Consider the following 26986-nt stretch of genomic DNA (forward strand, 5'->3'; position numbering starts at 1 on the left):
GGCGAGGATTGGTTTTAACAGCTTTTCTTGGTGGTTGCTCTCCTGGGCGGAGGAATGTTGTCTTTTGTGTGTAATGTTTTGATGGAACAGGTGACAACTCATTGGTCATGTTACGCTTGTCTTCCAATGCTAAGGCCAAACATCGCAGCACCTGGTCATGGCGCCAAGTAAACCGTCCTTGGCTAAGAGCCACCTTACATCCTGTCAAAATGTGCCTTAATGTTGCAGGTGATGAACACAAAGGACACGAGGGATCCTCTCCTACCCAGAGGTTTAGGTTCTGTGGTGATGGAAGAACATCATATGTTGACCTGATGAGGAAACTGATCCTGCTCTGTTCCATTGACCATAGGTCTTGCCAGCCAATCTTGCGTTGTTCCACACTCTCCCATCTCATCCATTCTCCCTGCTTGGCCTGGGAAATGGCCTTTATAAACCTCATCCTCTCCTCCTGCTTTTGTACCTCGTTGACTACCAGCTTCCTCCTTTGAGCGTGGGCTGCCTTGTGCCATGTAGGAGGAGCTGAACTGAAGCCAAGACCCCCTCTTCCATGCTGAACTTGCCCCATGATATCACCAATTCGAAGGGCAGCCTTTGCATCTTCCACAGCTTTCTTTGCCGCCCACTTTCTTCCAGTTTTCAACACAGGTGCTGCCTCCCTTACGCATTTATCGCGTGACTCTACTAATGTCATTTCCAGTCTGACCTTGGCGCACTTAAACTCCTCGGTTAGAGCAGAGACGTAGCTACAGTATTCCTTTACCATAAAGTCCCACTCTGCTGAGGCAGCGTGGAACTCCCAACCATTTCCTGATGTATGAACTGATTAAAGCTTCCAGCTTCTCTACTGTTGTCAAAGAAACCTCGTACACAGTCAGTGGCCACAGCAACCTCGGCAGTAGACCAAACTGAAAGCACCAGAGTTTTAGTTTACCTGGTAGAGCGCAGCTGTCTATGCTCTTCAACCCTTCCACTGCTTGTTGTCTAACTTCTCCCACACGAACTGTGTCCTTTAGATCCCCGTCGTACCATCTCCCAAGACTCTTCACTGGCTTCTCAGACACTGTTGGTATTGTCTCACCGTTAATGAAGAATGTTTTATCTACTACTTTGCCTTTAATTATAGAGATGCTCCTTGATTTAGTGGGCTTGAATTGCATTCGTGCCCATTCAATGTTATTGGTTAATTTGCCCAATAATCGATTAGTGCAGGCTACTGTTGTAGTCATGGTTGTCATGTCATCCATGTATGCTCGAATTGGTGGTAGTCGCATTCCAGAAGCCAAGCGCTCTCCTCCTACTACCCATTTTGATGCCCTAATGATTACTTCCATTGCCATGGTAAAAGCCAGTGGAGAAATGGTGCATCCTGCCATTATTCCAACCTCTAGGCATTGCCATGTAGTGCTGAATTCTGAAGTTGAAAAACTGAATTGCAAATCTCCAAAATAGGCTTTCACTAAATTTGTTATTGTCATCGGTACACTGAAAAAATCAAATGCTGCCCAAAGTAGTTCATGTGGCACTGAACCATATGCATTAGCCAAATCCAGGAATGTCACATGGAGCTCCTTCCTCTCCTTTTTAGCTGATTGAATTTGTTGCCAGATCACATTGATGTGTTCTAAGCAACCTGGGAAACCTGGAATGCCCGCTTTTTGTATTGAAGTGTCAATGAAGCAGTTCTTTAATAGGTAAGCTGACAATCTCTGAGCAATAACGCTGAAGAAAATCTTGCCTTCTACGTTTAATAGGGAAATGGGACGAAACTGACTGATGCTTGTAGAATCTTTTTCTTTAGGTATAAAGACTCCACCTGCTTGGCGCCATGCTCTTGGTACAACCTGTTTTTCCCATGCCACTTTCATCAATTTCCACAGAATTCGTAGAACTCCTGAAGCACTCTTGTACACTCTGTACGGAACTCCATTAGGCCCTGGAGATGATGAAGCCCTTGCTTTTTTCACAGCTTGCTCTATTTCTTTCCACTTAGGTGCACAGTCCTCCATTTGGTATTCTGGTGGATTGATAGGTGGGATGTCTGACGGAATTGACATAGGTTCCTGCCTTTTTGAATCTGTATGTGTTTCCTCCAAATATCTCTCCAGCTCAACCTTAGATGCTTTTAGTGTGCCATTCTTCTCACTGGTGAATAACTTCTTTACAAATTTGAATGGGTCTTTATAAAAGTTAGCTCTCGCACGCTCCTTTTTGTAGCGTTTCCGTAGGCGCTCAGCTCTGCGCAATGTTGCAAGCTTATCTTTTATGACCCTTTGTAAGAGATTGAGTCCCTCCTTCTGACTTTGTTCTGCTCTTCTCAATTGGTTCCTCAGCTGTCTCCTTTCTCTAACTAAGCGTTCAATCTCCTGCTGCCGTCTAGACTTTCCAGGAATAGTTTGTACTTTTTCCTTCCTTTTTTCAACTCCAAACCTCTCACTTCCATATGCGTAGATGATGTCCCCAAATTTATCCAGCTTCTTTTCAACTGTTCCACTTAATCTTTCCAATGCAACGCAGAGATCTGTGTTTACTGTGTCCCATGCAGTTTTCTCACAAGCTCTTGGCCATTTAACTCCAGGCTTGTGCCCGTTGAGGTTCTTATGCTGGTTTGTCTGACCGGGTTCACAAGGATCATTAGGTTCATCACTAACTGTGTCCATGCAAGTCCTCCTCACATCTATGACAGGGGTGCTGATATCCTGCGAACTGTGGTTTGCTTCCTGTCGCTGGATTTCATTCGACTGACTTGACTGACTTCGTAAGAAGTACTGATCAATGCGAGGCCCTTGTCCCTTCTCCCTCAAGCATTTCATTCTCCCTTGATGAATCTTCAAACCCCTGACCGTTGTCGCCTTGCTCCAGCCGCAGACACAAACCTGGAGTTCCATGTCTTTGTTAACTGCATATATATATATATATATACTGTATATATATGAACATAATTTAGATATTTTATTTATTACATGTAATCAAAGAAACTGAAAAATTATATTGCAAAAGTTTACCGGAAGCCATAACAGTAGTACAATATTTTATGTTATATTTCAAAATGTACAATTTTTCAATTTTTTCAGTTTTTCGTTAAGTATATGGTAAACTAGAAAGTGGTATGTAATTCAATATGTTAATGTGACATTATTCAGCAGTTTCCATTTGACTTTATGAATGAAAATTAGTTAATTCTATAGGGTGATGCAAACCATTTGGCCATAGCTGTATATCGGCACCTCGCTACAGCTGACTCATTAGTTAAGTATGTCACTCCACTGAATCAATCGATGTAATGGTCAATTTATTTTGTGAAGCTGAAAATCTATATGGTAAACACTAGTGTAGTCGAGCTGCAACACACCAGAACACCATTTTGGTACTTTTTTGTATAGGAGCAGAACCTTGACTTTAGAATTAACTTAAGAATCTTTTCCTATGTGCTATGAAAATGCTTATATGGAGCCCAACCACTCTAATGTTAGTGCCTGAGCACCGATGAAGTGATGGGGAAATTAAATTAGCCTTTCTGCGCCTTGCCATTGAATAGGCACTAGAAACAAAAAATATGTGTCCATTTTTGATGGTGAATCAGGCACATATTTTGAAAGAATCACACATCTCCCTCACAATTGGCTGATTAAGTCAGTCGCCCTTGTGATGAAATGAAGAGAAGGATGACGAAGAAGACAGCAAAAATGCATCCTATGACTGTAGACATAAACACGGGTTTAAAGCTGTTTTGTATATCAGTCAGTGCAGAGACCAAGGGATTGGAATGAACGACTGCCATTGCAACTTGCTTAGTATGGCATTTTGTGCTCTGGGGGTGACATTGTAAAATTGCAGGGAAAAAAAGGTGTATGTTAAGCCAGGGGTTCCCAAACATTTTTACCCAAGGCCCACCTGTTCAGCTGCATTAGGCTCTGTGGCCCACTATTAGCACTCCTTGGGAAAATGTCAAATTAAAAACATTTTTTATGTTTAAACTTGTAACATTATAAGTAACCTAATTTAAACTGCCCTTTATTCATTTTAATAAATATTGTGAAAGATGGAAATCACATAGAATATGCACTGAGTGAAAATAACATTTTTTGAAACACTTTAATTTTAGTAAATAAAATAAATTGCAAAAACTAAACAGACGTTTTTATCAAACCTTTAAATTAGGAACCTATGTATAATTGAACATTTTAGAAATTCAGTTATTTTTCTTGGGGGTGCTGGAATGTGTGTCCATGGTTTTCTTGTGTCTCTGACTTAACTGGGGAGGTTAATCAAGGCTGCACTGCCAGATTTTCACTTTGCAACGCCCCACCACATTTTTGAAGTAACCAGCAAAAAAGTTGTTTTTTTTTTAAACAAGCCAAACAAACACACGCATTTAAGATTTAATATATATTACAAAATCATAAATACGTGCTACACATTTATTTAAAATAAAAAAGGGTAATGTTATAAACGATGTATTTATTTATCTTTGCTTATTTTTTCTCACAATTTACATCACCAGATCTGCTGTTTTTTTTCTTGTTTTTTTTAAATCTGATGAGATCAAAATGTTGGTACAATTAAATTATCCATAACTGTCAGTGGATACAGTCCTTAAAAATGCATTTAAAAACAATTCTAATTGTACTGATACAGTTCTTAAATTGATGACGAATAAAAAATAATTGAGTGTTTGTGTGCCTTGTGGTAAAGTTCTGTGCTGGTGATGACTCTATAATTGAAAGGAATAGAAAAAAAAAAACATGCATGATAAAAATAGCCAAAAAATAACCAAACCACTAAAGACAACATTTACCCGCTAGATGCTTTCAAAACAAGCCAAACTGGGCTGGAAAACCACCAATCTGGCAGCACTGATCAGGGGGAGTAGGCTATAAAATTTGCATGCAAGACGCCTGCATTACCTATTACATGTTACCTCAAGTTCAATACACAAATAAAACACGAATTTGTATCATTTTGGTTTAAGACAATCTGTATTTTAATTGCCATTCCGGTGCTTTCAGATTTAGGACTACACCACTGATGGTAAATTGGCATATCACAAATACATAATTTCTTTAAAAAAAAGCAGAATGACACAGAAGCCAACATGACTGAAACTGTGGGAAGAATAAAGCAATGAAAAAAAAAGTTGGCAAACAGAGAAGGTATATTTAATGCATCCAAAAAATTGAAATGTTATCTAACTCTAGGAAACATAGCTGTTGTGACATGTGGTTTTGTTGTCAGTCATACTAATTTGCATTTATTTTAAACATTCGTGGAAGCATTTGAATAAGTGCTGAGATCTACTTGCAAGCCGCTCATGAAATATTGTTCCTTCCGGTAAGTCATTCACTGCCAACAGTCTGAAATAGTTGGCAATAAATACTGAAAATAATCCTGAGTGAAGATGTTTTTCTTTAGGTTTTGGGGGTTTACGAAAAGAAAGGCTAACAATGAAGAATTAGCTACAGTATAACAACAAAATGTAATGAACCCAATTATAAACTTGGCTGGCCTTGTACAATGATGAAACTATAAGAACCCCCACTCCTCCATCGCTCCTCCTATATGAATCCTCCCTTCCTACTGCACTTTCCAGAAATTGGTCTCTCCCCCTGGCCATCCCATCATAATAAAGTGATCGTACATCATGTTCTCTGAAGAATCAAGGTTGTAGTTCGACTTTAGAGGTGGTTGTGTCCAGATATTTCTGATACTGCAGGTACAGTCAAATACACACAAAAATGTTTTGTGTTTAAACGTGTGTTTAATAAAAACAACTGAAGCGATGTCTTGGAGTCTGGTTAAACATTTTCTTTATGGTTTTTCTTTTTTCAATTTCCTGCCTCAGGACAATCTCCTGGGTTGTGTGGTGCTGGCAGAAGGTGTTAGGAGGTTTAAATGCACTGTGGCTTGTTTCCAGATTTCTGATATTGGGTTTAATGTCAATATCTAAGTGTTTCTGGGGAAGGGGACAACATTACATACAAAGGGGGCAGTCATTTGAATTTTTTGTAAATCGTATTGAAGGTAGCTATAAATACTACACAGTTCTACCAAAACCTCAGCATAGCATACCTAAGAACAGTGTCCCACTCTGAGATGTACAACCAAGGTCCCATCTGGTATAAGCAATTTACTTAAAAACTTTCTTTCAGGTACTTTTGTAAACAAAGCATTCCTACTCAGTGGGAAACCAAATTATTTGGAAAAATTTGCATGCACACATCTGTGAGCTCATGAAACAAACTAACTTAAATTTTATCTCCAAGATACTACCCAAGTTTGTATAACAGAATATAACATAACATGTTTATTTTTATATAGCACTTTCATAGTGGAACACCATCACAAAGCGCTTTACAGAGGTAGGCTGTGAACTGTGCATTATATGCAGAGTCACTTACAATAGGACATTGATTTAACATCTCATCCGCAGGATGGAGCACAAGGTTAAGTGACTTGCTCAGGGTCACACAGTGAGTCAGTCAGTGGCAGAGGTGGGATTTGAGCCAGTGACCGTCAGAGGTGGGATTTTAACCTGTGACCTTCTGGTTATAAGCCCTGAACTTTAACCCCTGGACCACACTGCCTCCTATAATATGCTAACTAGATTATAAATATGCATACATTATAAAGTTGATATTCTCTCTTATTCTTTCAGGGATATTAAACCTGATAACATTCTTCTTGATGAACACGGTAAGTGGTAAACCATTTTTAATTATAACAATGTGTAATTCTGTTGAAGAGAATTGTGGGAGTCTGGAACCAACTCCCCAGTAATGTTGTTGAAGCTGACACCCTGGGATCCTTCAAGAAGCTGCTTGATGAGATTCTGGGATCAATAAGCTACTAATAACCAAACGAGCAAGATGGGCCGAATAGCCTCCTCTCGTTTGTAACCTTTCTTATGTTCTTATTATGAATGAATTACCGGTATTGTTTTGTTGCCTCTCTGTGATGCTAATTATTATTATTATTATTATTATTATTATTATTATTATTATTATTATTATTATTATTATTTATTTCTTAGCAGACGCCCTTCCCCAGGGCGACTTACAGTTGTATACAAAAAATACATATCAAGGATTATTGTACAATTAAGAGCAAGATACAAAATACAATGACTTCAGTCCTAATACAAGCAAAGACAAAACACAGTATGATTTGATATCGGGGCAGTTCAAGAGCAGATAACAGTGTTGATAGTTACATCAGGGATAGATACGAGTGTAAGTGAAATACAAAATACTACAGATTGCAGGATTAAATACAGTAAAATAGGGAGCAGATTCCCAGATTTTTTAATTGCAAGTTAAAGTGCATTAAAGGCAGAGTGCTATATAGTCCAAAAGGGAAGAGTTGAGTTTTACAGGTGTTGTCTGAAGAGGTGTGCCTTGAGCAGGCGCTGGAAGGTGGTAAGGGACTGGGCAGTCCTGACATCCATAGGAAGGTCGTTCCACCACTGCGGGGCGAGGGTGGAGAAGGAGCGAGCTTTGGAGGCAGGGGAGCGTAGAGGAGGTACAGCCAGTCTTCTAGTGGGGGTGTAGAGAGAGTTGAGGGTCTGGAGGTAGCTGGGTGCAGTCTGGTCAAAGCATCGGTAGGCAAGTACAAGAGTCTTGAACTGGACGCAAGCGGTGATCGGGAGCCAGTGGAGTGAGCGAAGCAGTGGAGTAGTGAGGGAGAAGCGAGGCAGAGAGAACACCAGACGAGCAGCGGAGCTGGAGCGGATGGGTGGCGGACGCAGTGGAGGCCGGCCAGGAGGGAGTTGCAGTAGTCTAGGCAGGGGAGTACCAGGGCCTGGACGAGGAGTTGCGTGGAGTAGTTATGTATATATATATATATATATATATATATATATATATATATATAGCAAAACTTGTATTAATAAAACTCATTTAACACTCTTTTAGCTAGACTGTTGGTGAAAGATAGACACAGTTTATCTATGTTCTAAAATGCTTAAGATCAAGATTTAAACAAGCTATACCAGAAAATATACAGTACTGCTTATCACTGTATATAACATGCATCCCATAAAGAGCAGGTATTCTAGTAACATTTGAATAAGAAAGCGTATTATGAAATGTATTTCCAGTATGGTGTTGGGTAAGTAAGATCAGCTGGTTATACTGTGTTGGCGTTTTCAAATAAGATTTTTAATATGACTTGGCTTAACACTTCATTAGTTTTTCTGCTTGTCAGCATTAATTCACGTGGGTGAGACTCTGTTTTAGTTGAGTACATAATAAAGATGGCATTAGGCAAGATCCTTTCATGCTGCTATGAACAACTCCAACAAACACAGCACTCTGGGTAATTAGATGCTGTGATACTGTAACCTTATTTTCTGGTGGAATAATTCAATCAGAAGTTCTTGTATGAAAGTCAGGAGGGAGCAGAGGAGTATAAAAGCATTTTTCAGATTGTCAATTGCCAATTTTGATGTGCTGCAAGGATTGTTTTATTCTGATTATTCATACTGATAGTCTATTAATGCTTACCTGAAGCAGATCTCAAACTACAGGTAACAGTCACCTTGACAGTGTGAAAAACATGCCATTCAAAAATATATATTGAACTAGCTCTTTTATAATTCTTGCCATACTACTAATAGTAGTTTTAAAAAACAATGCTGTTTGGTTTTTTTTAAATAAATTTGGGGAATTGTTATAAGAAAAGTATTGAGATATTAAAGTTAATATTGGACCAAAAGAAAATCTAGGTTCCACAGTTGCTAAGATTCAATTGTTATGTTTAATAAGAGTATATAGGCAAATATTATTATATGTTTGTTTTGCAGGACATGTGCATATTACTGACTTTAATATTGCCACTGTATTGAAAGACTCAGCAAAAGCTACATCTATGGCTGGAACTAAGCCTTACATGGGTAAGTTACTCAATCTAGATTTATATGAAAAAATAAATACATTTAATCCAAAACATTTTGACCTTTTCTTAAAGGGCAACTTTGTATGGGTTATCTTAACACATTTTTACTTGAGCAAATGTGGTATTTCTTACAAGCACCTGGGGTTTTACAGGGGGGCAGTCAATGATTACACTGTGTGCTTCATGTACTCAGACTTACCACAGGGATGCTTGAGACTTCTGAGTTTTAAAAAAGTGACCAGGACAGAAACAGAAATCGATGTCCAAAGTTAAACAACATGAATAATGCATGACAACTTTCCTATATTTAATTTCCATACCAAATTGCTCTGTAAGTACATCTTGATTATTAGAAATGGATGCCCAGTGGCTCCCGAGTGGCACATCTGGTAAAGGCGCTCCACGTGGAGTGCAGAATGCACCCTATAGCCTGGAGCTTCCAGGGGGCGGTGCACAATTGGCCAAGCGCCGCCTGTGGAGGGGAGTGCTTAGGTCGGCCAGGGTGTCCTCAGCTCACCATGCACCAGCGACCCCTGTAGTCTGGCCGGGCGCCTGCGGGCTTGCCTGTAAGCTGCCCAGCGCTGCACTGTAGCTTGAGGTGGCTGCATGGTGGGCCTGCAGTGTGAAAAAGAAGTGGTCGGCTGACGGCACAGGCTTCGGAGGACAGTGTGTGTTCGTCTTCACCACTCCCAAGTCAACGCGTGAGTGGTAGCGGTGAGACTGAGCCTAAAAATAATTGTCTATTCCAAATTGGGAGAAAAATGATAAAAACAATTGGTGACTACTAAATTTTAAAAAAAATGGTTGCCCATTATCTTTATCCATGTTCAGGCATGGATAAAGTCATACTAAAAAAAAATCTTGTTATTCCTGACTCAAATTGTGCCGTATTGAATTTAGCACTAGGCTCTTTGGCTGTCAATCATTTTAAAATTATATAAAGACGTTGGGTGGAGGTGGAGAGAGAGGGTATGGTCATAGGAAGTGACGTAATAGTTGAAGGAGTGAACAGGAGAGAGAGAGGGCAGTATGGCAATGAGTCGCAATAGTTTTTTTTTTGTTTGTTTTTTTAGTGTTTAAGCTTACCGTTAAAATTAATATCTGAATATAGCTTTGACACCATGGATGGTTTCTGTGTATTGGAAACACGTTGGGACAGGAATTATGTCAAGTCAACGATTGAGGAATAAAGTGCTGAGTGATTTGAAATGTGCAGGACCAGTGAAGACGCCGACACGGTTTGCAATTTCGAAAACACAAATAGTTATTTAATGCGTGGAGAACAATCCATATTATTATTTTTTTTTTTCTTTTTGTTCAAACAATTGAAGCTGCGGGTAGTGGTCTGTTGCATGAGTTTGTGAAAGCAACGTGGATTCTGATTGTTGTTTTAAAATAGCGAGACTGAAACCTGGAGTTTTTTCATACTGCTGTATTACTAGCGAGACTGAAACTTGGAGTTTTCTTTCTTTCTTTCTTTCTTTCTTATTTTGTTTTGTTGCCTACTGAATTGTTATGGAGTTATCCTACATGTGTATTTGAGGAGGACGGCGGACAACTGTAGCGGGACTTAACCAGTATTATGGAAGTTCCCGTCGTCGTTTGGAAAATGACTGTTCAGATCCATGTCGCTTCCTTTATTATTTTCCTTGATTATTATAGCCTCTCAGCCATTATTACTGTTACATACCTTGATGCAAAATGTTTGTTTATTATCTGTATGTTTGTACTTGGGTTGTTGGTGTAATGACTTGAAAAATATTGCCTGTTTGAAAAACAGGTATATCTATGACCAGATTCAAAGAAAGTGTTTGATTATTTTCATACTAATGTATTTTTTCTCTATTTAAAATTGTATTAATGGGTTCTTTGCATATGAATCATTTAAACTGAATTGCTATTTGCACAACATGTGATATAGATAGTTTGTGAATGTGCTTGCTGTGTGTAAAGCACTGTACCTGAGGAACAACTACAGTTAATCCTTTGGGGGGCTCAATATGAGTAATTTAATTATTACCATTTAACTATAGAAAAATCTTATTGGCTATTCAGTTTAATTACTTATGCTATGCTAAGGATAATCATGTAAACTAAGAAATATACAATTGTATGTTTCTTAATAGATATGTTGTTATCAGTAATTTGAAAATAATTGAGAACTAAAGGTGTTGAGGAAGAATGCTTTTGAAAATGTGTGTTTTGGGTAGTGTGAAGAAATAAGTGACAGTACTGGTTATGGAATAAATGTTAATTGGTGTTTATTTAAAACCTTATTCTCTGTTAAGTTATCAAGAGTCAGTTGTCATTTTTATATTGTAGGGTCGCGTAGGTAGAAACTTAGTTTTGCTACAAGGTCCGAGTAATGAATTGTGTTTTTCTTTTTATTGGGAAGTTTTATATATACTTTCCTGGCACCCAAACTTTATTATTAGGCCAATTCCGTTACATAATTTGGAACCCCAGATGGGACCTGAAACGTGAATATTTTGCTTCTGACGGTTTGATTTTTTGATTAAAAGGTGGAAGGAGTCAATTATGATAACTTTGCATTGATAGGGCAGGATGTATTGTTAGAACCAGTACCTGCTATATGTGGTTCTCCATGGCAGGACCACGATTCATTAAATTTAGGGTCTGATCATTCAGTGTCTACTCCAGGATTAAGACCTTTGCCTACACCCACTCCTAGATCTAGAGGGGTTGTTAACCAAGCTGAATTTCGTACTTTAATTAAAACTATAGAGAAGGAAACTCAGGCTGCACAGGAACAGTTGTTGGAAAAACATAAAGAAATACAAGAGCAGATACACTCTGATCTCCTGAGGCTAGAGTTTAATTTGGAGAGGGAAAGACAAAAGCAGTTAAGTGAGATTATGACTTTTGTGGAGAAGGAATTTCAAAATTTTGGACGGATAATAATTGAAAAAATTGAGGGAGAATCTGCAAAGGTCAAAGAAGAAGGAAATTGGAATATGAAGCAGTTAACCTCAGAAGTGGGTAGTGAATTACAGCAGGTAACTCAAAATGTGCGGAGTTTAGCTCAGTCAACAGTATATGAGATTACAGGCTTTAAAACACAAATTATTAGAGAATTTAAGGATTTAGAGGGTTGTCTGCAGAAAGAAATAGGGGTGTTGAGTAATCAGATCAGTCAATTACAAAAAAGTGTGGAAGTAAAGCAAGCTGGAAAGCAAGGCGAACAATTACATTCTCCTTTGGTAGTTAAGAGCGGAGATCGTTTGGGGAATGTGGGAAAATTACCAGTTAAATTGTTGTTTCCATCATTTGGAAGGTCTGAAGATGTGCCAGACCCTATTTCATATTTAGAAAAATGTCAGGATTTTTTGGCCTTAAGACCTATGTCTGAGGACATTCTTGCTACTTTAAGGAATGTATTATTTGGAACACCTAGAGCTTGGTGGGAAATTGCTAGAAGTCAAGTTCACACATGGTCAGAATTTAAGTCTCGGTTTATGGCAGCTTTTCTGTCTGAGGACTATGAAGATGAATTGGCAGAGAGGATAAGAACTAGAAGACAACAGGATGGAGAGAGTGTGCATGATTTTGCTTTTGTACTGCAGGTTCTATGTAAAAAATGGAAATCTGATATGTCTGAGTCAGAAGTAGTTAAAATGATTTTGAGAAATATGAATCCTTATTTAATTTCCCAGTTAAGATTAAGAGTACAAACTGTAGTACAAACTGTACGTCTGGAAGGTCAGTTGGAAAAAGATCAACTCAATCAATATGAGTTTGATCAACGTAGAGCTTTGCAAAGCAAAAGTAAGGATGCAGTTGTGAAGTTGGTTGAGACTAGTAAATGTAATGAAAGAAGTACTGTACCTAGTGTAAGTGGTTCTACTGTTTTGTGTTGGAGATGTAATGGGCAGCACCTCCCTGGGAATTGCCCACGGTATAAGTCAACCAAACAAATAGAGCCTGGAAATAGGTACATTAGTAATAGAAATTTTAATCAATCTTCAACCACTAAAATGGATTCTTCGGTTTCCACTATGAGCGGATGTGGCAGGATGACAGAGGTTTGAGGCTCAGAGACCGTGGAAGGGGCAAAATAATGATCTTTATTAAACAAAAATAATCAAATAAATAGGCACAAGGGCCAACAAAAAGGTTCAAACAAAATACAGAAATGTAGGCTGGGCATTAGCCTTCACTACAGTTTCTTTCTCCAAAACTAAACAGCACAGCACACCAACAAACAACCTCACCCAAAAACTCCTCTCCCTAACAAAGGGTTTCACCTGCCCTTTTATAGTCTGTGGCTGGAGCCCAATTAACTAATAATTAACAATTAAACACTTAATGCTCCAGCCACATTCTCACATGTATTTTACAGGGAGGAATTTAAGCCCCTCCCTGCCAATCCAAAACAAAACAAGAATCACAAAAACATAATGAAAAGAGTAAAACTAACAATAACAACAAACACATATTTATAGGGACGAGCTAGCACCCCATCACAGCGGAACACTGCCAGAAGTGGTAAAAAGCCTCCTGGCAAAAATGTTAAACCATCTGAGAAGCAGACACCTGAAATTATATTGAAACAACTGGTGGTGTGTGTAATAATCCGGAATTGGGTTGGAAATGCCCTCTTGGATACAGGCTCGTCTTTCACTCTATTACAGGAGCAAATGTGGGAGAAATTAAAGCAACCTCAAGAGACACTAAAAAGGGCGATCTTTTGTATTTAGCAAATGGAGAGGAGTGTGTGCCAGTAGGAAGCATTCCGCTTTTATATGAAATGCATGGATTTAGATGGACGGTACCCACAGTAGTTTTGCCATCTGGGAAATTAGCGTATGTCCTTGTCTTTGGTCTTTATTTTATCACCAAAAGTGGAATACAAATTGATGTTCGTCATCAGGAGTATGGGTTTTTGTGGGATAAAAACCAAAGAAAATTTCATTTCCAGATGGGAAGAGTTGAATAAATGTCCTGGACTCCCATAGAGAGGAAGGCTTCTTCAGCGGCAAATTTTCTATATTCAGCTATTAAACCTTCTGATAGTTTCTACTCTTTGCCTAAAGTGGTTTCTCAGGAAAAGCAACGGCAAACGTTGATTGCAGATGCAGTGAGTCAAGCTGATTTGTCAGAGGATGAAGCCGAGTTACTATTAAAAGTTACACAAGATTATCCAAAGGTGTGTACTCTAAAGCTGGGTCGAACTTCGGTTATACAGCATAGAATCCACACTAGAAGTCTGGTGTCCATTAAGCAAAAGTCATATCGAATGTCTGCAAGTAAACAGCAGATGATTACAGAACATATTACGGATATGTTAGAGAAAGGTATTATTGAAAACTCTTTCTCTTCTTGGGCATTTCCTGTGGTTTTATCTCCAAAGAAAGATGGTTCAAGTAGGTTCTGTGTGGATTATAGGAAACTAAATGCTGAAACCGAAGATGATGCCTTTCCTATGCCTTCCATTAATGAGATTCTTGAATCCTTGTCAGGAGCCACTTTTTTTACTTTGGATTTGAATAGTGGATACTGGCAAGTGGAAATGGATGAAGACAGTAAAAACAAGACTGCATTTGTTTCTCCATTTCGCCTTTATCAATTTAAAGTAATGCCCTTTGGTTTAAAGAATGCTCCAGCTACTTTCCAACGCTTAATGGAAAGAGTGTTGGGAGAGTTGCGGCGAAGAACTTGTTTTGTTTATTTGGATGATATTATCATCTATTCATCGAATGTACAACAACATCTCCAGGATTTGGAAGATGTTTTGAAGGAGTTGGATGAGGCAGGATTAACAATGAACTTAAAGAAATGTCAATTCTGCCATATTAAGTTTCTGGGGCATGTGGTGACTGGAGATGGTATCGGAGCTGATCCTGAGAAGATGGAGGCAGTGAAGATCTTTCCAGAGCCTAAAACCGTCAAAGATGTTCAAAGATTCTTGGCTGAGTGGTATCATAGGTGTGTTCCTAATTTTTCACAGATTGCTGAACCTTTGAATGCCTTAAAGAAGAAGAATGCTACTTTTAAGTGGACTGCTGAATGTGATAGAGCTTTTCAGGCCAAACTAACTTCAGATAGGATTTGAGACATTTAACCCTTTGCAGTCCATTTATTAATCGCGCGTCAGGCACGCCAGGTCTAATTATTTTTCACACGCGCAGTTAATTTTAGACACGCTGTTTAAAAGTATTTTTTTTCACAGTCAAATGGGTTTAAATGGCCCTGCATATCAACAAAGCACTCACTAGGCATCTCCAGCCCCGCCCCACCCTTTTGTTTGCTATAGCGTTCACCTATGTAAGAAATAAATAATAATAATAATAATAACAGTCGTACATACCGATCGATCATCTCCGGATCACTCGTTTTATCACCAAACTCCTCAAAAATGCGATCCAAGTCATTATTTTATTACTATAACATCTCTAAAAAGCTCTGCAAATGTCTGTGTTTTCTGTGCGCTGATTCAGTCAGCCAACTTGTTTACTTCAGACCGCCCCCGTTATCTGATACCTGATACCATGTATGACTATTCATGAGATACACCTTTTTTTATTTTTTATTTTTTTTCAACTTGTCTCGGCTCCTGTCGCTCCCACTCGGCAATTGAATGGTTTTCTCGGCTTTTTCTGGCGAAAAAACGACTAGACACCCGTTTATTGCGTTGCTATAATGATGTCGGACCCAGTCCGACAAAGGACCTGTGAGGAATAATTGCAATGTCGGACCCAGTCCGACAATGGACCGCAAAGGGTTAAACATAACTAAAACATATATTTATATCACATATGATGTTCACTTGCAAAACATAAATAAAAATAGCTGTCCAGGCATTTAAACATAAATAAAACATATCTTTATATCACATATATTTATGATATTCACTTGCAAAGCATAAATAAAAAAATCTGTCCAGACATTTAAACAATAGCTGTCCTGACGAGGCCTATTTGCTGCTACTTGTGGAACCTGACACCTGGGACCTTTTCTTTGTGGCAAGTTGGTCAATCTTGGGGGCAAAATCCTGTGCTGAGACAACTCTCAGGATGGATTGAAGATACTTGTCCGTCAGATGTGTTCTGTGAGGGGATTTGTTTATCTTCATCAGGGAGAACAGCTGTTTGCATAGATATGTGCTTCCAAACATGGAGAGGACACGGGCAGCCTGAAGGCAGAGCTGTGCTAGCGTGTCTGGGATGAAAGTGTAAAACTGGGCAGCGCCGACTGAGTCGAACTTGGCCTTGAGTGCACTGTTGCATTGTACCTCAATTAATTCCATTTGGATATCCACTGGGGCGCTGTCCACATCCACTGCAAAGGGATTGGAGAAGAGCTCAACAGTGAACTGCTGCGTCTTAAAGTCGGCAAATCTTCTTTCGAACTCAGTGCACAGTAGGCTCAGTTTGCCAGCAAGAGCCGCACTTGGTAAAGTTGCGCTGGTAAGCGAGTTTGACACTGTCTGTCATGTCGGGAAGTGAGCAAAGTTTCCCTGTTGCATGTGATTTTCCCACAAACGCAGTTTCATTTGGAAGGCTTTCACGGCGTCTTACATGTCAGTAATAACATGTTTGCGACCCTGCAGTTTCACATTCAGTGAGCTGAGATGGTCCATTATGTCACATAAGAAACCAAGGTCACACAGCCAGCTCTCATCCCGAAAAGGGCGATTTCCTCACGCAACTCAAAAAATCTCTTGAGCACTTTACTCCGACTTAGCCATCGCACCTCTGTCGTCAAGAAGTGACCGAAACTGGCGGTGGTTCAATCCCTTGGCCCTGATGAAATTTACTGTTTTTGTAACAACGCTTATTATGTGTTCCATCTTCAGTACTTTGCCACAAAGCGCCTCTTGGTGTATGATACAGTGGTATGTTGTTAGCTGGCCCGGGCAATTTTCCCCCTGCATCTTCTCTCGCACCTGCGCTACCAGCCCACTCTTTTCACCACACATAGCTGGAGCCCCATTTGTTGTCAGTCCCACCAATTTCTCCCATGGCAACTTCATCTCATCTACACACCTTTCGACCTGTTGAAAAATGTCCTTCCCTGTGGTAGTGCCATGCATCGCTATGACAGCCAAAAGCTCTTCAGTAACAGATAGGTCGGGATTCACCCACGGATGAAAATTGACAACTGAGCTGTGTCTGTAGCGTCTGTGCTCTCGTCAGCAGCCAGTGAGTATGAAAAGAAGTCTTTTGCTTTTTCACTGAGCTGATCTTGCAGATTGGTAGCTGACTCATCCACTATCTTGGCTATGGTATTTCTAGAGAGACTAGCGTTTGCAAATGCTTGCCTTTTGTCTGGACACACTACCTCGCTAACTTTAAGCATGCACCGCTTTATGAAATCACCCTCGGAGAAGGGCTTGCCTGATTTAGCTATTTCCTCTGCTACAATGAAACTTGCCTTTACAGCAACATCACTCTGTGATTTTGCCATGGTAAACGTATGCTGTTGGAGCACAAGACTTTTCTCTAACTCTGCCACCTTCTGTAGCCTGCTCTCTATCCAAGTCTCCATATTTGTCTCTGTGTTTGGTCTTGTAGTGGCATCGTAAGTTAAATTCTTTCAATACTGATACACTCTCTTTGCAAATTAGACAAACTGGTTTTTCCCTGTGCTCCACAAACATGTATTTGATCTCCCACTCATCCTGGAACATTCTGCCCTCTCTGTCCACTTTCCTTTTAGCCATTTTTGATAGCTGGCTAGCTTGCTAGCTATTGTTGAGTGAGTGATTGTGTTGTGACAGGTTTTAAGTTAAGTGTATGCGTGACACAGCGCACTGTAACGGAATGCTCAGTGTAGGCCTGTGAACTGTGCATATATGCCGTGGTTCGCGCCAGAGCATGCATGTTTGGACTTGCAGTGAATAGAGAGCCGAAGTATTATGTCACTTCCTGTCCCACGGGTTCTAGAAGTGAAATTGTCCTATTGATTTCTCCATAGGCTTTTTTTAAACCTGCGATTATTAAAATATATATTTAAAATACAGTTGTGTCACAATCGTTCAGAAATTGTAGTGGAAACTGGATTAATTTCATGCCAAATACATTCTCTTCGCTTAAAGAACTGCATTTCCCAACCTAAAACAAGCTGAAGTTCCTGAGGAGTGACAGAGCTCCATGAGGACAAGGCCAGTTTACTCGCAGCAGGGGTGATTTGTGTTGAGCAGAGTTTGCGTGTGAGACTAAATTTATGAAGTGCTGGTGAATTAAAACCATAATAAAAACGATCTAGCCCACTAGCAAGATTGATCCAAGGTAAACGTATTGCTAACTAACTAGTTATTTAACTATGAAGCGAAAGCTAGCAAGCTAATACCCCACTCAGAATGTTGGAACACTCCGAACACTGAGTTAGCGGTTTTCTGCATGGATAATGTAGTTCGTTTGTGGAATATAACGGACACAGAGTTGTACCTTTATCAATTCTTCGATAATTTGCGAGATGTTTCAGCCTATTACATAGCTTATGATGTATCTAACAACGAAAGGTAAACGTTACACCGGTTCATGGTTTCAATTACCAGTAATCGCTGATATTTCGAACCTCTATGGAGAAATACATGGGGAAAATTCTCTTCTGGAACCCGCGATGATGAAAGCACTTTGGCTCTCTATAGTGGACTGGTCGCAGGCCAAAATGAATTGACTGATAGAAATAGTCTTGCGGGCCATATTTAACCATATTTTGGTTAAAATTTTGCAGTCACTATTTAGTAAAGAAATTGGACGATAAGTTGCACATTCTAATGAATCTTTGTTAGGTTTTGGGAGTAGTAAGGGGTTTAATGATGCTGTCCCATCTTGTGTTTTAATTGCTGAAATAATTGACTTTTCTTGTATTTTTTTAATGTATAAGTGTGGCAAAGTGGTTCGTAGGGTACAGGTGTAGGAGTGATGCAGTGCACAAGGAAGAAACAGACAGTGATAATCCAATCAGAAAGTTATTTATTTTGTAATCCAGGTCTGGTGACCTTAAACAATAATCCCAGGCAATACACAGCAATGTTATAAATAAAGGGTTTGCAGTCCCAAATAATAAACACAGTCAATTTACACACACAATATACAAACACAGTCACCAGTCCTGGGTGTGTGCTGTAGTGCTCGTGGTGCAATACAATATATATCGTGACACAGGTGTAGTGATGTCTGGTTGGTGCTGGCCTCTGGTGACAGCTCCGGAATGTGTTAGCCATCTACTAATAACAACAAGCAATAATTAGACACAAAACAAACAAACACTCACGGTACAATATATAAACACTGGTCCTTCCGGGTTGTTCCTTAACCATAAACGAAGGAACAGATCACGTCCCTCCATCCCCTATTAGTACCGTCACTCATGACCCCTTGGTAAACGATTGCAACCGCTCCTCCAATCCGCGGCTGCCACATCGTTTCCCTTCCGGGTCGATGAGTTAGTGTACCGGAGTTCCGCCCCCTTTCTAGATGACCGACTTCCTTTTAACCCTGGGAATTGTCAGGCCAACCAGTCCAGGGTACTCTGTTCCCTTTACTTAGCACCCTCACAGGTCAGGAGGGAGATTTACCACCAAGAATCATTCTGTTTCTGTCACAATAAGCAAATATTTTTTCCTGGTCTCTCACCCACTTCATGGTATTTTCCTCTTGTTCTGATCAATTTAAACTGTTCTATACCAGTTAAAAGATTATTTAGTTTAAGTTTACATTTAATCAGAGAGGTGTAATGATCATTTTGAAAATCCCTTACAGTCCTTTTAAGTTCAATCTCTGAATCCTGTATTTAAGTTGTTTTCTCTTCCTTGCTGTGCTATAAGAAATAATACGTCCCCTAACAGTCTTTCAGAGCATCCCATAACACATTTGGAGAGATAACTGGAGTTTTGTTAATAACCAAGAATTCTTTAATTTCTTTATCTATACATTCCTTAAACTCTTTATTGTTTTTAATGAGTTATTAATCCTCCACCATGACATTTTATTTTCTCTTTTAGTGTTTGAGTATGTAATTGTTATAGGGGTGTGATCAGAAATGTGAATTGTTTCAATCTATGTGTCTATAATATTCCTAGTTATTGATTTAGATATTCAAAATAAATCAATTCTAGAAAATGACTTGTCTTGCTCTTATTGTATTACTTGTATTACTTGTATTGTAACACTTGAAATGTATTTGCTTACGATTGTAAGTCGCCCTGGATAAGGGCGTCTGCTAAGAAATAAATAATAATAATAATAATACTGGAGAGACAATTGTATAATCTTTACCAGAAGGATTCAACAGTCTCCAAATGTCTTTTAATTGCAATTCTTCCATCATATTAATAAGTGATTGAGATTTGAAATCTACTATCTTTTTACTTTGGTTAGATCTGTCTAGTACAGGGTCAGTAACTGTGTTCAAATCAGCTAGAATTAAGGGTAGATTGACGAAATTAAGTAAATTAACCAGTATTTCATTAAAAAATGTTTTCTGGTTAATGTTAGGAACGTATACATTGGCAATTACCATTTCCCGAGTTCCAGTTTTCAGTCTGAGTGCTATAAATCTCCCTTCTTTGTCGTTTTTCTTGTCTATTAGTTGATATGTAATATTTTTATTACTTTGGAAGAGTAGGATGAATGAAAAACATGTCCGACCCATCTTTAAGTTTCTGTATTTCATCCTCTTTCAAATGGATTTCTTGTAATAATGCAATATCACATTTGTATCAAGATAATGCTGATAATATTTTTCATCTTTTAATGAGATTTTTAAAACCTCTTAAATTCCAAGAGACTATTTTTTAATAGGGAAATACTGTTGTCTAACACCGACATTTTGTACTATATGTAGTCTCGTGTAAACTAATTTATTCGTTTCATAATATATCAAAGCCACTGTAGGACATACATTATGGGGTGATGTGGGTGCTTTCATACCTATTTAATGAGTAAGATAGTAAACTAATTTAGTTTTATGTCCTGTAACACAATTGCACCTCTCCACGGTTCGTTGCCCCTTTAAAACAGACCCAGGACACAGGAAATTGAGGTTTTCAGCACTTACGCTCTATTTTTAATAAACCAAACGAACAAAAACAAAATAAACAAAACAGACACCTAGCTCTTTCTTGAGCACTAAACTAAAACACAAAACAGGAACCTAAACTATATAACAGGACAGCTAAGCCGTTTACCTGCAAAAACCAAATCAAACAAAAACAAAACATACAGTTTTTAAACAAACAAACCTTCACTCTCTTGGTACGTCTGCACACACTCGCAAGCGGGCTCTACACACAGCAGCCCTGTGCAGACTGACTGCACCTCTTATATACCCTGCACCTGGTCCTAATTTACAATTACTACCCAGGTGCAGGGGATAATTAACAATAAAACAATTAAACAAAACATTTAAACTATTAACAAAAATGTGCCTGCGCACATGTTTTATGCAGGGAGGATTTTAACCCCCTCCCTGCTGTGTTACAGTCCATTACAATAGCATTCAGTATATCTTTGATAAACAAATAGAACCTTGTCATCTACATTAAAAAAAACAATAAACAATATCTATCTTTCAAAAACTTGAAAAAGAAAACTTTGTAACATTATGGGATATAAATATCCAACATACATGTCATTAATAAAGAAATAACAGTGCAATAACCCCACATTCTGACTTCTTACTCTGTGGTCGGACACTAAAGCCTATAATCTAAAAAGTCCCGAGAAGAAACTTCTGTATATAATTAGATTGCAAAAACCATCGCTAAACCGTAACACATGTTAATCCAATACCAACTTTTTGTTTTGTTTTGTTTTTTAAACCTGGGTGTATTTTAAGGTCCATTAAGATGTCTCCATCTCACCAGCCATTCTCTCAGGGACGGTGTAATTGAATGTTTCCTTAACAAAGTGTTTGGATTCTTGCACAGTTTTAAAAAGGTAGGCTCTGTTGTTGTAGGTGACCTTTAGTTGAGCCGGGTAAAGAATGTCTTGTTGCTTGAGAAAAATCCAGAGGGGAGAATTCACTCCCCTCCGGATTTAAAATGCATGGCAGGTTTTCTAAATCTTGTTTTATATTAAATTAATGAGCGATGTTCTTAGTTGGACTTCATGATAGTCTCCGTTTTATAATGAATTTCTACTCAGTGGAATAAAAAATAACTAGTTTCGGTCTTCTGTTTGGAGAATGATATTTTCATGCAAAAGCAAATTCAAATGCAATTAGTGAGATAAATTCTGTTCAGTGTCACATCTTTTAATAGGCTTTCTTAAGGTCCACGGCTAGTCGACGAAACACCAAGGATGGAAGGTGCCCACTTGAAGACCCCAGAGACGTATCCTACTCAGCTCAGTCCAGACGGTTGTCATGCTGATGCACTAGGGAGGCCACGCTGTGGTTGATCCCTGGAGCCAGCATTGCAGCTGTTGTGTGTGCTGATGCGCCAAGGAGGCAAAATAGGCTGATCCCTGAAGCCAGCATTACATTTCAGCCATCAACACCAGGCAGAAAGATATCTACATCACACAATCCAGTCAAATAAAGAAGCTGTTTTATTGAACTTTCACTGTCTTGTGTGTGTTATTCCTGGGCACTGCACTAACTACACCTGCACATGGCAAGCCACTTTGCTACAGACCCATTCAAATTTGCAAAGAAGTTATTCACCAGGGAGAAAAATGGCACACTAAAAGCAACTAAGTGGAGAGATATCTTGAGGAAACGCACACAGATTCAAAAAGGCAGGAGCCTATATCGATTCGTTCAGACATCCCACCTATCAGTCCCCCAGAATACCAAATGGAGGACTGTGCACCTAAGTGGAAAGAAGTAGAGCAAGCTGTGAAAAAGGGCAAGGACGTCATCATCTCCTGGGCCTAATGGAGTTCCATACAGAGTGTACAAGAGTGCCCCTGGTGTTCTATGACTCCTGTGGAAATTGATGAAAGTAGCATGGGAAAAACAAGTTGTACCAAGAGCATGGCACCGAGCAGGTGGGGTCTTTATACCTGTGGCAAAGTGGTTTGAAGTGCGCAGGTGTAGAGGTGATGCAGTGCTCAAGACAATGACAAACAACAAAGTACTGGTGAAATCATGGTTTATTTATAATCCAAAGTCTGATGACAACAGTAAAGAATAATGAGAACTGGCAATACACAGCAATGTGTATTGCTCAGTTAAATACACGGATTCAGTCCTGAAACAATAAACACGGTATTTAAACACACACAGTTAACACAAACACGGTCACAAGTCAAAAGTAAGTGCTGTAGTGCTCGTGGTGAAAATACAATTTATCATGAACAAGTGCAGTGTTTGGGTTTTGTGCTGGCCTGTAGTGACAGCTCCGGATCGTGTTAGCTGTCTAATAACAACAAAGTAGATTTTAGACAAGACAAAACAAACAAAACGCTCACAATAACAATTACGTTATCCTTCTGGTCCAGCATTAACCATTCAAAGGAACAGATCACAGCTATATCGCCTGTACCGTCAATCACGCCCCCTTGCTTAACGATTGCAACCGCTCCTCCAATCCGCGGCTGCCACATCGCTTCCCTTCTGGGTCGATGACTTGGTGTACCATAGCCCCGCCCCCTTTCTAGATTGTTGACTTCCACCTAACCCTGGGAATGAATTGTCTGGCCAACCAGTCCAGGACACTCCGTTCCCTTTGCACAGCGCCCTCACAGGTCTGGAGGGAGATTTATCACCAAGAATCATTCTGTCTCTGTCACAATTTCCAAAGAAAAAGATTCTAGGAGTATTGGTCAGTTTCGCCTTATTTCCCAGTGTGATCTGGCAGCAAATTCAAACAGCTAAAAAGTAGAGGAAGGAGCTCCATGTGACATTCCTGGATACATGTGACATTCTGGTACCACATGAGCTTCTTTGGGCAGCATTAGATTTTTTCAGTGTAACGAGGACAATAACAAACTTCGTGAAAGCCTACTTTGGAGATTTGCAATTTTGTTTTTCAACTTCAGAATTCACCACTGCAGGGCAATGTCTTGAAATTGTAATAATGGCAGGATACACCATTTCTCCACTGGCTTTTACCATGGCAATGGAAGTAATTATTAAGGCGTCAAAATGGGTAGTGGGAGGAGAATGCTTGGCTTCTGGAATGTGACTGCTGCCAGTTAGACGCAGGGGTTCGCACAACAATTCTTTTGGTTGCCTCAGAGTGTGGCCAACGCTTACTGGTGGCCGCACTCATATATTTTTTTTTTTCAGACTCAATAATAAACATAATGTAAAGTTGTCTCTATTCTTACGGGACAACATAATAAAAACAAATAAGGTGCTTTGCATGTTCTTGTCTTTTTTGTTGTTTATTTTGCTTTCTAGGTACAAGATGGATGTCTGTACAACAATTCTGAACTAACTAAAAAAAACTTTTTACATAATAAAAGTCCAGATAATAATGAAACAACATGTCTTCAAATGTGTCCAAAATGTCTTTCTCTTTAACAAACAAACAAACAAACAAAAAAAATCTAGTAATAATAATGATAACAGTAAAAAAAAACATTTTACTTTACAACTTTCCTAACTAACTTATTTTCCTTCAAATAATTTGGATCTGCTGGTCCAAATTTAGACTGAATCTCTTTTTCTATATTTGCAATACAAACGCTACTGTACACAAACGCTCCCGTTTAAGACCAAAAAATAACACATTATTGTTAAACTTTAACGTTTACTGCTAAAAAAATAAATAAAAGTGTGGTGATGAAATTAAAGTTCTGGGTTTTAACACATCCATTGAGCCATGGTGTTTATCAGACTACTTACAGTGAGGTGGTTTCCGTACTTGTTCTTCAGAAAATGCAGTACACTGAATTATTATTATTTATTACTTAGCAGACACCCTTATCCAGGGCAACTTACAATTATTACAAGATATCACATTATTTTTACATACAATTACCCATTTATACAGTTGGGTTTTTACTGGAGCATTCTAGGTAAAGTACCTTCCTCAAGGATACAGCAGCAGTGTCCCCACCTGGGATTGAACCCACAAAGCAAACCTTTCGCTGCACACTCTCATCCTGACTGTATTCATCACTTCAATGGTGTCAAATATCGTTAGCTGAGGTTTCTGAAGCTCCAGCTTCAAGGAAGCAAGCTTTGGTAAAAACTATTTCAAAAAGAGCAAACAACCATGTACTTCTGGATCTTGTAGCTTTTAGGACAGTTCCAGGGAAACTGTGTTCAAAACCTCAAACACTGTTATTAAAATTAAGCCAGCGGACAGGGTTGTAATTCAGCAGCACGTGTCTCGCTGCGTTTCCCATTTGTCTTGAAATGCTTGTTTTTCTTCCCTCCATGTTCAGTTTTTCTTAGCAGTAGGAGGCACTTCTGGGACCGTGTGTGTATCACATTCAGGGTTATTTTCAACCACTGACGATGACGCTGGCCAATAGCCGCTTACAGAGTTACAGTTGCGCGAGATGTAAACACTGGTTAGCCAATGAATAATAAGCTGTGTGATTTGAAAGAAAACCACGTCTATGTAGTTAGCTCTGCCTGTACTGTACCATAATATTTATAGATGAGAATGAGTGCACACTCTAGCGTTTACACGGCAACTTTAATACTTAACATCTCAGCGATTGTCGTGGCCGCAAAAAAATCCGCTGGTGGCCGCATTTGAGAAACCTTGAGTTAGAGCATACATGGATGACATGACAATCATGACTACAACAGTTTTGTCTACTGCCAAGACTTCTGTGGCCACTCACTGTGTATGAGGTTTCCTTGACATCAGTAGAGAAGCTGGAAGCATTAATCAGTTCATTAGTCAGGAAATGGTTAGGACTTCCACGCTACCTCAGCAGAGTGGGACTGTATGGTAAAGAGATACTGTGGATGAGACGTACGAAAGGAAGAAACTTCGGTATGCTCAATTAGCTGCTGAAGCGGAACAGCGAGGATGGAGAGTCCAGGTTTACTCAGTGGAGGTGGGTTGTCGAGGATTTGTGGCACACTCCACAACCCGGTTTCTCAGAGATTCAGTGGTCAAGAGTTGCGACGCAGAGTGCAGAGAGGAGCAGCAACTGGTTGAGACAAAAAGATTCTGGTTGGGGACCTCAAGCACAGTAGAAATAAAAAAATGTTGATGTAAAGCAGGAGTTTTCAAACTGGGGTACACGTACCCCTGGAGGTACACAAGAAAAATTCTGTAATGGCAGACAACAGATTTTATTTTTTTTGTAAATCACATTGTAGTACCTTGCTAATTAACAATGTTGAATCTCCTGTCAAATAAAACCACTGCCGTACTGGTGTACGTTTACTTTCTGTTGGGCGAGGTTAACTCTATAAAACACCCAGCCGGCTGCTGACAGTGAGTGAGTATTGAGTACACACATGGCTAAGTTATATATTTAAACAGCAGGGCGATGGTTCTGCAGTCTGTAGACTAAATATAAATAAATAAATACAATAAAATAAAATAAAAATATATTGTCATTGTAGAATGTTGCTTCTTTTAACAATGTGTAGTATTTACTAGGTACGCTTACTTTCTGGAGTTTAACTGTTCAGTGTTAGTAGTTTAATCAGTTCAGTGTGTTTTAAAATAACAGTATTATTGAGTTGAGCAGGCAATTGGGCCGCCCTGTTTTTAGACAGTGAAATCACTCACTTGTTTTGCTGTTGAGCTGGAGCGACACAACTGTTATCTTTACTTGCAATGCTTTATGTGTTTTCTCACTATGACTAATTCATTGAAGAACTCCTTTGTCGTGTGATTGCATTACCCTACCAATGTACGCGGCTAATTATTAGGCTAATAAAAGCAAAAGCACAATATTATTATTATTACAAAAATGGAATCGCAGGATTAAAAAAAAATAATAATAATAATCCAAAATCCTGGGATTGGGAAAAGTGTCCGGAATTGGATTCCATACTCCGACGTATTGAGTGTGTTCATATCATACAGCGAGTGCCCATCAACAAGCTTTACAGCTGATTAACACGAACAGACGACTGCACTAAACACTTTACATGGAAGCATTTTGCTAAAAGTCATTTTTGACTGCATGATATAAATGTCACCTTTCTACTTTCAACAAATTTAGCTTTTGGAAATATTCACTTCAAAGCAATCTGC

At 39.1% G+C, this 26986-nt stretch overlaps 1 protein-coding gene across 1 annotated transcript in view; it reads left to right on the top strand.

Moving 5' to 3' along the window:
• The window catches only part of LOC117421034 (serine/threonine-protein kinase 32B-like), a 101442-nt gene that overhangs the window by 52646 nt on the left and 21810 nt on the right, over positions 1-26986 (top strand). The window contains exons 5-6 of the mRNA XM_034034901.3: positions 6656-6693; positions 8801-8890. Of these exons, the coding sequence (XP_033890792.1) occupies positions 6656-6693; positions 8801-8890 (128 nt within the window). The remainder of the gene's footprint in view (positions 1-6655; positions 6694-8800; positions 8891-26986) is intronic.

The sequence above is a fragment of the Acipenser ruthenus genome, chromosome 1, assembly GCF_902713425.1.
Source record: "Acipenser ruthenus chromosome 1, fAciRut3.2 maternal haplotype, whole genome shotgun sequence".
In the NCBI taxonomy this organism is placed as follows: domain Eukaryota; kingdom Metazoa; phylum Chordata; class Actinopteri; order Acipenseriformes; family Acipenseridae; genus Acipenser; species Acipenser ruthenus.